A 16,201-nucleotide genomic window follows, 5' to 3' on the forward strand; every position below is an offset into this window, starting at 1 on the left:
CAGATCCAGCATTTTGTTCTGGGTGCAGCTTTAGCACTGACAGACTTCTGGCTCCTTGGATGTTTCACAACATGTATGTTTAAAATAAATTCTGTTGAACATCATAAAATAATTTTAGAATTCTGGCACTGTTCAGTGAGGTTACTGGCTATCAACACAATTATCTTGTCTAATGTGTGTCATAAATAGAAAATGTCAGTGAAAATAAATACCATATGGGTGCAGTGAGCTATGGCATCTTAAAAAGTGCAGAACACAATAACAGAGAAGTTTTGTAACTTACATAGTTAACTAATCCACTTCTAGAATACAATTTTGTGCAGTGTGTAGCCAGTAGATTTAAAGAGAAATTAGATGAGATTGAGACATTTTCCTTCTGTTGTGCATAATGAATCCTGTAATAGTAACATAAATAAGGGAACAGCAAAACTTTTCCTTAATAGCTAATTAAATATCTCACATACCACCCAACTCTTCTATGATTCAAGATGAAAATTTCAATATCGGTCTGCTGTAGACTAAAAAATGGAGCAACATAAGGAAAGAGAGACCACCTACCTATAGTGCATAAGACATTTGGCCATAAATTAGCAGAGTCCTCTGTTGGCTTCACTGCAGAACCCAGATAGATCACGTTGCCAGAATATGTTGTCTCAGCCATTCTCCACACAGAACCCAATTAAGAAACTTTTTTTTCCCCTGAAAAGCACAAAACTAAGTAAAATTACACAGTTTTGCAGATGACTCTGTAACTGCTTCTTTAATGTTTTTAACTCATCTTTGTTATCAAGATTGTTCGGTGAAAAATATGGGGAATATCTCTAGCATGTGCATTAGAAATTGGGCTCCTTCATCTCTCTTTGTGCCTTCGTATGTGAGAATGCCCTGATTTTTGCAAGTGCTGACTGATCAGTAGCTTCCATTAAAGACAATTTGCTTATTTGACTACAAAGGCTGCCTCAAGGCAGGCATTATTGTTTTGAGATCATTTTAAGACACGTTGGATTTTTTTTTGGTGCAAATAGAAGTTTGTGTGGTGGGGAAATTAATTCCAGCCTGGCTGTGCCTGTTGAAGAATGCTTCAGGTCAGTGAAATGTCTGGCAATGAACAACTCCTGTTTTGTTCACAGGAGCGCTAAGCCCTTTGGCACCAAAGAAGCTTCCATAAAGTAGCATTTTTGATCATGGTTAGTCTCCAACTGAGTGAATTGTACTTGTCTGTTTACTCCTCCCTCTGTAAATATGCTAGAAGAACTCATCCATAAGGAAAAAAAAAATAGAATGAGGTCTTTTCCTCAGTTTTTTTATTCCAAAGTGTTTTTTTTTCCCCCCTTCCTATTTCTATTGGGGAAATAAAATTGTTTAGTAAAGAAAATAGAAATCCACCTTTGAAGTTTTGTCTCACCTGGTGTTGTTGCATTGACTGTGAGCAAACCTCATCACAATCTCTCCTTAAGGACCCCAGTTAAGGGATGTGAGGGAATTAGCTGTTGATAGCTTGTGCACCTGCCACTCACCGACAATTTCTCTTGCCTGTGTTTCTCCTTTTTATTTCCCATTTTGAAGATAGAGGTGGATGATTGTCCCACAGATGTGAAAGAGATGGTGGGAATCATTCTGTCTTTGTGTCTTCCATGTCTCTCATCCAGCCTTATTCTTATCAAGTGTGAGAATAACTTTGGTGTTCTTGCAGTCAGAGACAGTGCCAGTTTGAGGGTAAGGGGTTGAGCCCATTGAAAGGAGTAGGGATTTGCACAGGCCCCACATCACAGTCTGCTAAGCACCATCTTAGAGAATTACTCTGATTTTACAGCAGCAGTACTACATCTGATGTCACGAAAAACTTAGTGGTGAATATTGACCAAAGAAGTGGTCTAATGTAAAGTGCATCTGGAAATTCACTCTTGTTGCAGTCCTGCGAGTGTGTGCCAGATGAGCAGGCAGGACTATAATACAACAGAGCATTTCTTTAAGCTTAATCAGTTTCAAAGAACATTTGTGCTAAGAAGGGAACAAAGATGAGGCTGGGTCAGACAAGGGCTCCGTCCATCCACAGGAGCCAGCCAGCAGATTGGAGGAGCCTGACACAGCCCCAGAAGCAGGCAGTTATTCAATAACTTACCCAGAAGGAATACTTAGCCCTAAACATCTGGGTAATCCCAAAAAGCAGGAGGTTTTATCTTTCTGGATTATATTTATTCCAGCTGTTTATGTAACACTGAGTAGCTGCAGAAGGGTCCTTCTCGCACTGTAAACAGCAGCGTGAGCGTGGTGGCTGTGCCATGTATGATGCTTAGCCTGTGACCAGAAACACAAAGGGACAGGTCACAAGCAGTGTAATGCTGCTTCTGGAAAAAATGTCATCTAGTGATGGTGGGGAATCTTTGTGGTGGGGAAATACCAGTTTCAGAAACAAGTCTTCTCTTGGAAGACTCTCCTCGGGCTGGCTCTGCTCAGGTGTTGCATTTGGTATTTGATTCTTCATGACTTAGCAAAATAGACATATAGGGCTCTTACATAATAATTCAAAGGCAAAACTGTGCATTCCTGGAATAGTTAGTAGTAAGTAAAGTGAAAAACAAATACTGCCTTAGACGAGAAGCAAGTGCAGTTGCTTTTGGTGCTCCCCTGCCCTGCTCAGGGGCGAGAGGACTTACTGAACTGGAGAGGTGGCATCTCCAGAGCAGTGTTTACATTTTCCCTCTCAGACTTTGTCTGAACTTAGTTTTGTCCAACTATAAGATGGACAAAACTCTTCAGCTCCTCTCCTAGCACTTTGCCAGCAGCAGCTCCCAGGCAGAACAGAAATGTGTGCTGGTTGCTTCAGAATTCCCGAGAACAACAAGAAGCCTCCAGGTTTGGTGTCTTGTTAGTAGCCACGTCAGTGGCCCCACTTTCAAAGGAGGCTACAGGGGCACTATCTGTAACCAGGTACCCAGCTGAACCTGCACCTTACATACTTCTTTACAAGTGTTTGATTTGCAAAAGTGTGCTGAGCTGTCACACTTTTACACCAAGAGCTGAAACTCAGCCACAGTGACGTGGGGGACAAGAGTTTTGTTGAAAAATTCTGGGTGAAGCGACATGGTTTCTCTGTGCAAGTGCAGCACTATCTGCTTTTGTTCAAGGTGTTTCCACTTGAAGCCCAAATGTGTTTCCGTTCATATGTATTCAGCAACAGGACCTTTTAAAACATTTTTTCCTTTCCAGTTGAGTTGGGGAGTCAAATACTTTTTTCCCTCCCTCACCTGTGCTCACTTTGTGCTGCTCTGTTTACTTGCAGAAGACGTTACTGATGGAGAACAGGATAATGACAAGCTGACCAAGTCTCCACCTCCTCCACCTCCACGGCGCAGTTACCTGCCAGGGTCAGGGCTAACCACAACGAGATCAGGAGAGGTCGTCTATGCAGCCAGGAAAGAGGCTGCTCCTGTCAAGGTTTGATGATTCAGACTCTAGGCAATCAGACTGTTGATGAGTAGCTGGCACAGAGAAACACTCCCAGGCTTGGTCTGTGTCTATAAACCACAAAATAAGTTGAGACAGCTACGTCCTGGAGAGCTACTGAAACTGCCTACCAGGAAACACTACTGTTAGGCCAAATGAACAAGTAAGGTTTGGTCAGTTCTGTTTACAGGAGTCTTGCTGTTCTTACCTCCTAGCAATGTAGAATGCAAGTCACAGGCTGCTTTCATTTAGAGTGGTAAGAAGATTAAACATTAAAAAAAGAACGCCTTACACAGATGGGGAAGATCAGCTCAGATTTGAGAGTGTTTTTACAGAAATGTTGCGAATTAGTTTCTTTGGGCTTCCTTTCCCCATCTGTTCTGTTCCCTGAAGGAAGTGGAGGGAAGTCCAAGTTAGGAAGCTTTTTAATATGTGAACATGCTATCACATCAGCAATATTGTTTGCTTTTGAACTAATGAGGTAGCAGTCTCCTTAAAAAGGAAGAGGGACCTTGCAACAGGGGAATTGCAGTAGTGTTAAATTTTCTGTGTTTGCTTTGCATCTGGAGGGCTCAACTATATTGTCTCGCTGCTTTCTCGTGCCCTTGCAGGAATCCAATGAAGATTCTGGACAAATAGCGCAATCCAAAGTCCCTAAAGAGGATCAGGCATTGTCTCAAAGCACAGGGCACACTGTGGCATCAGCTCCAAAAGATGAAGAGGAAGAGGAAGGAGATAAAATAATGGCAGAATTACAGGTATGTCTTTTGGATTGCACATGAAGACACCTGTGCCCAAGAACACTTCTAGGGCCTCAGCACAATTTGTAGCTCTGAAAACGAAAAAAAAAAGTAGGTCTGCCAGTCTCACTTGGTCCCCCTTTATTGCACTGGGTGGTACACGTTTTGAAAGCACCACCCAAATTTTTTTCAAGAGGTCTGGAGCTGAGAGACTGGTCAAGAATGCACTGGCTGCAACTGGTGAATCTTACACACTTAAGATGGGACAAGTGAAATATTGGTGTGCATTTGGTGTGGTTGTCTCTGGCCTAGCATTTCTCACTTAGTATCAGACTGGCAGGGTGCTAAGAGCCCGTCATTCATGTTAACATTGGTGGGAATGGGGAATACAGGGTCTGCTCCTGGCGGGCTGTGCTCACTTGTTCTGTGCTATGGTCCAATGTTTCCTGGAGTGTTTGAACATTGAAACATTTGCTGTTTCCTGTTGTGTAACTGGTACATTACTCTGCCGATGGCATAGAAGTAGTGCTGTCTTGCTGGTTGTTTGCTTGATAACACATAGGCCGGTTTAGTCCAGTGATGGCGATGCTGCAGTAAAATCCAGCAATTCCAGCTACCGTCAGTGAGCTCCAGCTTCAAAGGGGCACCCTCTGTCCTCTCCCATGCCCACATGAGGAAAGGAGATGTGGATCAGCTTAACTGGCTAGAACTTCTGATGTTGGGGTGTGTCAGTGCACTGTCACAACATGAGATGATCCCAGCTGCCCACCTGCCAAAAGCGGGGTTTGGTGCTGCCCAGGTAGTGTTTGCAGCACAGGAGACATGGATATTGAGCAGCAACTGTTATGTGTGATGGGTGCACCCTGCCCTTCTGCTCAGCTGTCACCCACCAGTGCTTCAGACAGCTGGTTTGCAGGGAGTGAGAGCAGCAGTGTATCCTTATTCCTCATTTGTGTGCTAATGGCTAGAGCAACAGGATAGCTGGGGACAGTGCAACTGTCGCATCATCTCCTGTCTCTAGGAAAGCAACCTGGCTGCCTTGCAACTGGTGACAATGAAGTGGAGGTTAAAGTCTGAAAAGGGGAACTGAGGGGAACTAAGGAGGAGAAATAGGCATGATAGCTCAACAGGGAATGAGTGTTTAAAAGCTAGTTCTGGGGACAAGCAATGCTTATTTTAAACAAATACCAACCAGGTGTATTTTAGAAGGTTGTCAGAGGATGATGTTTTAGAAAGAGCAAACTCCTCGGTCCAGGAGCTACAGGCTCATTATTCTGATACTAGTCACAGGCAGAATAATGGAAAATCAGGCGTGGGATTCAATCAGTGAAGAACTAAAGGACAGATATTAACAGTTACACTAGTAAACACAATGTAATGGAACACAGATATGTCAAAGCAAACAATACTCTGTTCAGGTAACAGGTTTGACTGCTTAAACTGAATTGTATACCTGTAAACATTTTTGTAAGTAATTTGATCAAATATCATACAACAGTCTGAAAAAAACCTGGCACCGTAGATTATACTAAAAAAAACCCAAACCAAACACCTATCAAAGATGATAGAGGGCTGTCTGGCTCTGAAAGTGCTGCCCTTCATGCAGGTGTTTATAGTCAGGTCCCATAGGGATCAGCTACAGGCCCAGTGTCACTGTATTTTCATCGACAGCCTGGGAATACATCTAAAATCCTTACCTGTTTAAACAGGCTTAATTCAAACCAGTGAAGTGTGAGAGCAGGGAGATGATAGCAATCACTTAATGGTCATAACACGTTCACTGAAATATAAAGTCCACATGTTCTTCAAACAACAAAATATAGGCCAGACTATAACTGCATGTCTTGGAAAGAAACAGGAGTTGCAGTAACAAGTTGACAGGAGCTCCCAGGTCAGTGCTATTGCCACAAAGTTAGTTTCTGCTGTGGGTATAGATGTAAGAACAAAAAGTGTTTTTATCTCTGTGTACAGGATCAGTGAGATCAGCACTGGGCTGCTGCATCCTTGATTAACTATTTGTGCATCTCCTGTTTGAAAGGGTGTTGTTAAGAATATGAAGGTACTTCCATGTGAAGTGTCTTTTTGATCTAGCAAAAATAGGCATAATAATGAACAGCTGCTGTAGCACAAACTGTATTTGGACGCGGTTATAATATTTTGGAGCAAAGGTGAGAAATAAACAAATTACCAAGGGAAACAGTGGATTCTTCATCACTTAAAGTCTGAAGGACTTTGAGGATGCCCTTGTAGATGGTATGCCTAACTCAAAAACACAACTGGTCTCAAAAATAGGTAAGATGGGGAAAGTCCATACCCTCTATTATGAGGACCGAGACTACTTTTTCTAATAATTGGTGTCATCTTACGTACTCTGCTCTGTAAACACATACAAATAGGATGTAATGGAAAACCAGAAGAAACTCTACACCCTGATTTTTGCATTGGATTTTTTTCATTATTGTTAACTTTTCCGATTTTGCATAAACATGCAAAATATATGAGAAGTACAATATTTGAAGAACAAGCCTGATTCTGATCTGTAATCAGGGCTATTGATTTCATGAGATTTGCCAGGAATTAAATAATTTCCCTAATACATGGTATAAGAATATAATCTTCTTGTGTGTCATGGTGTGTTTGGCTCCTGTAAGCACTCCTCTCTCATTCCTCTGGCTGGCAGAGGTGTCCAGCCTGTACATCTCACTGAAGGCAGACCATGCCAGTAGGGGCCTGCAGAAATCTTGGTGATACACGCTTGCAGCCAGTACTGCACAGTTGTGACAGTGATGGTTCTGCTCCTCTGGTGCCGGGAACCAGTTGGATAGAGAAACCCAAAGGAAATGGAAAGAGGCGAGCAAGATAAAGGCCTGAAAAGTCCAGGCCCTGCCCTGGGTACGCATGATAGGAGGCCAGTGGTCCACAGCGCCCGATGTTGGGACTGTCACCATCTGGAGCATTAGTGAGGACTGTGGCAAAGACACATATCTCAAAGTCTAAAGTTCTAATAACAGTTTGTGTGGGGAGGGGTGGAGTTATGTAGCTCTTGCATGATTATTAGCCACTAGAAAGTAGGTACTGTCACAAGCCCAAAGTTTGCCATAGGCTTCCTACTTAAATTTAGATAGTTGGTAGCACATCTCTGTGCCTTCACTTCCCCATTTGTAAAAGCATAAATCAAGCTCATCTCTCTGCAGGGAATATTGAGATCAGCATGATGAGTTAGAGTGCAGTCTTGGCAGGCTGGAGGGGACGCCCTGTGTCTTTCAGTCTGATAGTCTAAAATCTCTATTATCTCAGGAGCTTGTAGATAATATTGTTGAGCTGTGAATGTTAAAAACAAATGCTCTCTTTGTAGTTAGTCATCTCCAGACATTTCTGCGTAAAAGCTACTTGGTCTCCTGATAACCTGCAGTATTTATTTCCTAGGCTTTCCAGAAGTGCTCTTTTATGGATGTAAACTCAAACAGTCATGCTGAACAGTCCAGAAATGATACACATGTTAAAGACATAAGGCCTGGGACTTTAATGCATCACAAGGAAAAGAAGGTAACAAGTGGCATTTGTAAACATGCCACCCACTCTTGGCATAACCTTCTTTCCTTCGAAACTAATCTTATATCTTATGTCCTGTTCTGTCTAACCCCCACCCATCACTGCCCAGGGGTTTCCTTCCTTTTATCTCAGTATGGCTCAGAAACACTCATATGGAATGTTATATCAATCTACATTAGGTGTCTCATCAGCAATTATACAAGGGTTTTATGAAGTCAAAATTGAAAGACGATCCATCAGTTTCCACCAGAGATGCTCAATCTACTCACAACAGCCTTCCAGAGCTGTTCTGGCAATGGACAGTGAAGCATCTCTCCTAAGCCTTGTTCTTGTCTTGAGGAGAATTAGTGGTCCTCTCAGTCTCAAGAGCCACTTTAACAGAAACTGAGGCAGGGAGAGAGAAAATGGTTTTGCCAGGTCCCCAAGGCAGAGAAGAACCCAGCTGCCCTAACCACAGCGAGCTGCATCTGCACAGGGCGCTGCAGCTGTAAAGCACAAGGTGACACCTAGATGGTGGTGTCTGATATATTATTAGCATCAAAATCCATACCCTGCCAGAAGGTATTTCTGACAGGTCAGGGCATTGCACACAAGGACATGGCTTGGAGCTGCCCAAGCAGCAGTTCTGGTCTAAAGCTGCAGACACCTGGCTGGGTGAGGGTTCAAGTTCATGGGCACGAGTAAAAGGGAAAAATTGCTTTGTTGTGGAGTATATGACAGTGTTACAGAGAAAAATAAAAAGCATGAATGTATCTCTATTCATCCTCATTACTGCTGGTGTCAGAATGAGGAGATCACGTTGTTACATGAAATCCTGGGTCACCACACAAGACACTGCACATCCTGTAGCACAAGCGTTTCTTTGAAAGGTGCTGCCAAGTAATTGCCATAAACTGCTATTTACTGGAATAACAGAGTCCAGGAAATAATTATGGTTAATGAGATCTGGTTTTGTCATCTGACATGACAGAGTGCTTATTGGCTTTAAATTTGGAGACTTACGGTCATGATAAACTTGTAGAGGAAATGAATTTAGTTGTGGTTTTATTTTTGAGTAGAAGGCAGCAGTTCATAAAATTAGATATGTTGTACAATGACACCATGAGATGTTGCCCTAATGCTTGGAACAAGAAGTGGAGCTTGCTACAGAAGATAAAAGAGAAATGGGAACTCAGTCACTGAGTCAACATATCCCGAGGCAACAAGTGCCATTAAATGGCCTGGCCTAATTCTGGGAGCTCTGACATGGAACGGGACTGGGAGGCGCTTACCACACAGCAAGCCTGGGCCTGAGGTAACCACAAGCCCTGGCGTTCTGTTTTGATACCAGCTCTCAGCACCAAGTGCGGACGGTGTCAGCCTGCCCACTGAGGCCTTGCTGGCTGTGGCTGGTTTGTGTGATGGCTCCTCTTTGTTTAGAAATATGAGGGATGTCAGGGTATCCATGGAGCAGCTGCACAGCCTTGGTACTTGTAATGAGCCTTTGTGGAAATGAACTGTGACTCTGGTCTGTCGCTGACTTTCTCACTCCTGCATTTTGTTTGTGTGTAAAGTTTTTCTGTGTAAAATCCTCAGTATATAAGAAAATACCACATGAGATGTAGAAGCTGTACGTTGTGATCCTATGTATGCATGGGGAGTACACGCACTGGCCAACCCGTGGATTTCTGTGCCGTCACTCATTCATCTCAGCTGGGAGGGCAACTCTCCTGACTGATCTTCTGCACGTCTTGATGCTCATATGAGTATAATCTGTCCTTCCGGTGTGTTAGGTGTCAGCTTCTAGTCTCAAGGAATGTCAGCAGTAATGCTTCAGTGCCTTCAGGCAATTGAGGCCAGATTAATTTCCTTCTTGTCGAGCTGTCTTTTGACTGGAGATTTCTCTCTTGCTCATTCACAGGCATGGTGTCTCTTCAGGTCATTCCCTCACTCTGATGATTGGTGTTTATCCTAAGGTGTCACTAGCACTTAACAAACCAAGCCCCAAATAAAAGCCTGGTATTATGAAACAGCATCTCCAGAGGAGCTCATTTGAAAATAAAGAAAAAAGTCCCCTTAAATTTGCATTGCTGACAACATACTACTTTTGAGCTAGTGGATGACCTCTGTGTGTGCTGTTCGGAGTTGTTTCTATAAACGAACAGTAGCTCAATGTTTCATTCTGCACTTTCATGGGTGCTGGAGGGTGCTGCTGGTAATTTTGAAGGAGTACTTTTAAGCTGCAGCAAGGATTTAGGAATGCTCAGACTGTGATCATATTAACTGTGATGGAACAGTCCTTCTCAGGTGCGAGCGACATTAGAGGCAGCAAAATGTCATAATTTGAAAATCAGCTTTTACTGATACAAAACTTCTTTTCAAGGCCAGCCAGGCTCTCGCATTTGGCTCTCCGGTGAGCTGGCATGCCCTAGTGCCCTGCTGCCAGCCCTTCCACATCACGCTTCCTTTGATGTGTCCCATCGTGAATCTTTTCAACTTCAATCTTATACAAACTAGGGATTTTTTTTTAACTGGAAAGTAAGCAGGTCAAGGTAGCACTGTGTTGGAAATAAGGTAACTAGTGTGCTTTTGCATATTCTGGAGGCCTTGTTAAGACAGGAGCCCTAAGTGGCAACCCGCGCTGGCCACATGCATAGCACAGCACAGTAACGTCATGTGCTGTTCTGCCAGAATTTGTAATTTTGCCCTGAAGAAAGACAGAAGTCAGATGACAACTTCAGGCATGCCTCTGCAGCAGTAAACAGAGTGGTGAGTTCACAAGGTCTGCACTTCCCCTGAGAATATGATGATTTATTTGGGGGAAAAAAAAGTCCTGTAAAGGTGACAGCCCTGAATAACTAAGTAATCCAACTTTCCCCCTTAGGTGTATGGGGCTACAACAGCATCTCCCACAGATAGTGACCATCCTAAAGAGAAGAGGGAAGGGAAAACTGAAGAAGAATTGGGTTCTGATTCATCCAGCACAGCTGAGAGTAAAATTGCCTTTTCAATGAATGACAGTCCTACATTTAGCAAGGGTTTGTTTATAGACAGTAGAGACTATTCTAAGAAAAACATCCAGAATATGAGCACAAACCTGTCTGGTGTCAGTTTGCCAGAGGATGACAAGCGAAAAGAAGTTCAAGATACCTTAGGACCCCATTTTCCAGCTGTTGAAACTGGAAAACAAAAGCCAAACTATGGACTCCCACGAGATGCTCAGCAGGTCCTGCTGCAGGGTGAAGCCTTGCAGACCACAGGCAAGCACATCCCCATCACCAGTGTTGCCCCTCTCATGAGGCACACGCAGGAGGCTGCAGGGCCTCAGCCTTCCTCGCAGCAGCAAGAAGCTTCTGCAGTCAACTACAATCAGGTTGTGCTAAGACCCAAAGTGTCCAGAAGTAACAGTGTGAACAGTATTGAAGAGACAGACTCCTCGACTAGCTCTCCAAGTGAAGACAACCCACCCACAGAAAACATCGCCTTCATGATTACTAAAACAGCTGTCCAGGTCCTCTCGAGTGGGGAAGTTCACGATATAGTCAGCCGGAAAGGTGGAGATGTGCAAACAGTGAACATCGATGCGAGGAAGGAGGTGGTGTCAGAGAAGGGAACCCCAGAAAACACAGACAGCGAAGAGCCAGTGGTGTGTCTGGACAAAAAACCCGTCATCATCATTTTTGATGAACCGATGGATATTAGGTCAGCTTATAAGCGGCTTTCTACAATTTTTGAAGAATGTGATGAGGAGTTGGAGAAAATGATGACAGAGGAAAAGATAGAAGAGGAAGAGGAGGAGGAAAATGAAGCACATGAAATCTCTGAGAACCAGAAGGAAGAGCTACCAGTAGTTAACGACAGAAAAGCAATTGCAAAGTCTTCAGCAGCTCACAGTCTCAATGAGCAGTATATATTTAACCCTTTGTCTTCCTCTGACCCTGTAGAAACCAGACCTCCTGCAGAGGAGGAGAGCACAAAGATGAATTTTAACAAATACCGTCAGATCTATGGACTAAACACAGAAGCAAACTTGGACTCCACTGATCAGTTTGGAAGCAGGCAAGATTCTAAGAAAAAATTTAAGTTCAAATTCCCTAAAAAGCAGTTGGCTGCTCTGACACAGGCAATAAAAACAGGAACCAAGACCGGGAAGAAGACCCTGCAGGTTGTGGTCTATGAAGAAGAGGAGGAAGATGGGACCCTGAAGCAGCACAAGGAAGCAAAGAGATTTGAAATCACCAGATCTCAGCCAGAGGACAGTGACAAAAGTCCTTCTGGGAAGCAAGAGGGACCCTCTGGAGCTGCAGTGTCCCTGTCTAGGACTGATGAAATTCGACAGAGTACATACCGAACGCTAGACAGCCTTGAGCAGACTATAAAGCAGCTGGAAAACACCATCAGTGAAATGAGTCCAAAATCTATCCCTGAAAGCACATACAGCTCTGAGGGAAGCACTGTCCCCTTCTCTGCCCAGATAGTACCAGAGACCCCACCCCGAGAGCTTGTAGTGCTGGATGAGAGCCTTGCTGGCGTAGAGCCCGCTCCGCCAGTCCCAGCCACTTCACGTAAGGTACCTCAGTCCGAGAAATCAAACCTCCAGCTGCTTTCTAAAATCTGCAATAATCACCATTAAACAAGAGGGTCTTGTGATTTGTTTGCTTCCTTTCAGGTGGCTTGTTTGGGCTCCCCATGAGGTGTCTAACAGCTAATAGACCATTGGGTTGTTTGGTTTTTTTTTTAATCTTTGCTGCTGATTGGTGATGGGCAAATGCAGGGGAGCTGGGTCAAATAATCTGCTGTGTGAAATGATGAGCGTCACTGACATGAAACTCAGGCTGATCAGTAGCTGAGCAGTTTTCTCCATTTGATTCTGGAAATTAACACCTGCGGTGTGAAGCTCCTGAACTTTCCCTGCATGTAGTACTGTGGCTTTTTTTTTTTTTTTTTTTTTTTTGGTGCATGGTGTGCAGTCTCCTCATCAAGCACACGGGTACTGATCACACCTTCTCCTTGTCTCCCCTCCCTGCCCCTCCACTTGTTTCCGCAGGGCTCCAGCACTGCCTCCCAGACAAGCCGGATGCCAGTCCCCATGGCTTCAAAAACTAGACAAGGAAGCATGGAGAAAGCAGGCAAACAGCACAAGCTGCAGGATCCACGCCAATACAGACAGGTAGTTTTACCCTAAACCCAGTGTTTGGATGGACATTTCATGTTGTTTATTTAAAAACTCCAGTAACTGACTGAGATTATACCAAATAATGGATGCCTGACTTTTGGGTGAGGTCTAACTGGATATCCTGGATCCTGGGGGCATGACAGTATCTACTTAACTTTTCACCATGCTTGTGCATGCATGTCTGCAATAAAACACCTGCTGCTTTTGTTTTCTTTTTTTGTTTGTTTTTGTTTTTTAAACTGTGGTATTCAGCTGTAATTTTAAGATATCAACTACCTGTTTACTTTCCCTTTGGTAAATGTGGCAGTTCCTTAGGAGAGCTGGGAATGCTTCTGTTCAGAGAGTCTTTACAGGAAGCCTTGGACACTAACCTGTTGGTGTAATAGACGGCAGTAGATGCACATTAACTTTCCAGACAGACACGTCTGTTCACACGTTAATAACCCAGAAGCATGGCCCATGTAGTGACTGGTTTGTAACCCATAGCTCACACCTCCTCACAGAGCTTTGTTGGCTCGCTGTCTCTGTCTCTCACTATGCATTCTTCGCTGGGCACTTCGGGTTTTCTACCAGGTCCAGTCCACAGCTGCAAGATTTAGCTCAGGCCTCCAACCGTTAGTTTTTGTTCTCTGTAGGGGTGTTTTCCCAGGTCCTGTTGGTTTATCATGTTACTGGCTTTCTGACAAACTGTCTCCTGCCATCTTTATTTGCAGGCTAATGGAAGTGCTAAGAAAGCTGGTGGGGACTATAAGGCTACTTCCCCTACCCTACCTGCTTCTAAGATCCCAGCCTTTTCTCCCACTTCTGGGAAAAGCAGCTCAGCACCTGCTTCTAGCAGTGACAGCTCTCACCCTCTTAATCCACCTACTAAAACCTCCATTCCTTCCTCTAACCTTCTCGCTCCTCAGACAGGTCGCATAACTTACTCTACCTCCCTCATCCCCTCTGTCTCTAACGGCTCCTCCAAGTTTCAGAGCCCCACTTACCCAGGGAAAGGTCACCATCTCTCGTTCTCACTACAGACTCAAAACGGCCGGCCACCCCCTCCTTCCTCCTCTACCTCCCCCCCCTCCTCTACCTCTCCCACTTCATTGAACCAAGGTATGAAGAGCATCAGGACAATCCACACACCTAGCTTCACCAGCTACAAGGCACAGAATGGAAATGCCGGCAAGTCCACCCCAGCCACAGCCAAGGAGCCATCCTAAAGGCTAAGCACAGCACGCGTGCAAGTTCACCAAGGCTTTTTGTTCATTTTCAAAGAATCTGCAGCCAGTATTTTAACCAGGGAATGTAACCATTTTGCTGTATCGCTGGAGGCTTAATACTAATCACGTGCTAAATACTGAATTACCACACTAGATTAGAGTTAACTTTTTTTGTAAAACTCCGTTGCTGTTGTAATGATACGAGTGTTTTCTTCCTATAGGCAGCACCGCTTACAAAAAAGTGTGAAGGTGTGTGAGTGAATTGAGTGTGTGTGCACAGCAGTGTACTGAGCATGGGAAAATGTATGGTTAAAAATTTAGTAAGTTGTTTTGTATAAAGCTATTTTTCATTATGGGGACTAGAAGTGAACAGAGATATACTAAAGTGTGATTATACACGACTGTAAAACTGAAACTAAAATATTTTTCTTTTATTTTGGTGTTATTTAGCTTTGTTACAGATTTCTATTTTTGTCAACAACTGTCATGGTTCCTTTCAAGATCTTTTTGCCAAAACATTTTGATACTATTGTAATGTACATTTGAAAGTAGTATGCTGGACAGTAAACCTCTACACAAGAAACAGAACAAGACTGGTCTTAGTGTGTATGAGGCAACTCAACTTATTGCACTGCCATTCAGATTATATTTAAAATTTGCCAAGCCAAGAAAAAAAAAATAATCTTTTACACATATAGGTAGTTGCTGATTACTTTTTTTTTTCCTTAGCTAACTTCACTGTTTTCTTTCCGTTTTATTTTACTGAGACCTGGTAACCCATTAATGTATTGCATTCTGGATTTTAAAATGTACACTTCTGTACTGTTCTGTATACTGGCAAACTTTTGTACATATCTATAAATATATATAAATAAATAAATGCTGTATGTGGCTGGGCACATAGAGTAGTTTTACCACGCCAAAGTTAATTTTTATGCATGCTTAAAAATATATATGGGGAAAGGTTGAAAAAGATGGATATCATTCAATAGGAAAAAAAAAAAAGCAAGAAGCTTGCATAGCTCATGGTTTTGTAAATAAATTTATTTGTATAACACCATAATGTAATATACAGAACTATGATAAGCAAAGATCTTTACAAAAATAAAGGGCTGCATGCTTATATATTTGTATTTTGTCACAATAACTTTTAGAATGGTCTCAAGCAGCTGTTAAGCTGTTTGCCCAAAGGGAAAAATTGACTTTTTTTTTTTTCCCAGATTAAAGCCATACGTAAGTATTCATTTTAAAATGGAGTCTTTCAAATTTATGTGGACAAGGCCTAATTGTTGGAACTCCAGGTTAGAAAACTAGCAAGATAAAAAAGCACACCCAAACCTTTGACCAATTGATTGAGGTATCATTCTTCCACCTTTTAACTATTCTTTGTTTTATTCCTCCTCATGAAACAGGAAGTTTCTTACAAGTGTCATTTCAAGGCCGAGCCCTCAGATGGTGCATCCCTTACAGCAGAGTAATTAAAGAATGTAAAGGTTAACTCATACCTCATGAACACGACACACAGTCTAGTTCCAGCAGCGCTCACGCCGAGTGCCACCCCCCACCCCGCTGGCACAGCAGCCAGAACACCGGAGCTGCGGCGTCAGTCTGAGAGCCAAGCTCAGGCCAAGTGCAGTGGCCTCAAAGCCAAGGTGAAGCAGAAGGCGCAGTTCAGAGAGCTCACCCTGACCCATCAGTTGAAGCCAGTTCCCTTCCAGCCGGTTCAGAGAAGTGGCTCCAAAGCCTGGTCTATGCTTCAGGTGGGAAAAACCCTGTAAGAACTGCTGTCACACTGCACACCCTGGGCCATGCACTTTCCTAGGGTGCCTTCTGCCTTGTCAGGTGTTGAGTACACTCCCTTGCTCTGAAGGGAACAAGCCCAATCCAGTGCCATGTCTTGTTACCAAGTGGGGCTCTGTTGCATGTTCCAGTACACCAGAGAGCAAATACAGAGAGCACAAGGAGGCTGGGTACCAGCTTCTCCGTCACAGTGCACAGGCAATGCACTAGTTCAAGCTAAACGAGGTTTTGTTCTTAAGCTGTTGGTCTGATGTCCACCCAAAAAACAGTAACTTGCTGATACCTGATGCTCCTTGAGA

The 16,201-nt window shown here is 43.5% G+C and overlaps 1 protein-coding gene across 1 annotated transcript in view; it reads left to right on the top strand.

Moving 5' to 3' along the window:
* LOC104470067 (sickle tail protein homolog) overlaps positions 1-14,102 on the top strand; it is a gene marked incomplete at its 5' end in the record, with an annotated part of 19,266 nt that extends 5,164 nt beyond the window's left edge. The window contains 6 exons of the mRNA XM_010084857.1: positions 3,284-3,438; positions 4,059-4,205; positions 7,614-7,733; positions 10,603-12,288; positions 12,766-12,888; positions 13,608-14,102. Coding sequence (XP_010083159.1) covers positions 3,284-3,438; positions 4,059-4,205; positions 7,614-7,733; positions 10,603-12,288; positions 12,766-12,888; positions 13,608-14,102 — 2,726 coding nt within the window. The remainder of the gene's footprint in view (positions 1-3,283; positions 3,439-4,058; positions 4,206-7,613; positions 7,734-10,602; positions 12,289-12,765; positions 12,889-13,607) is intronic.
* Positions 14,103-16,201: the final 2,099 nt, after the last annotated feature.

This window comes from Pterocles gutturalis, unplaced genomic scaffold (genome assembly GCF_000699245.1).
Source record: "Pterocles gutturalis isolate BGI_N339 unplaced genomic scaffold, ASM69924v1 scaffold16305, whole genome shotgun sequence".
NCBI classification, from domain to species: domain Eukaryota; kingdom Metazoa; phylum Chordata; class Aves; order Pterocliformes; family Pteroclidae; genus Pterocles; species Pterocles gutturalis.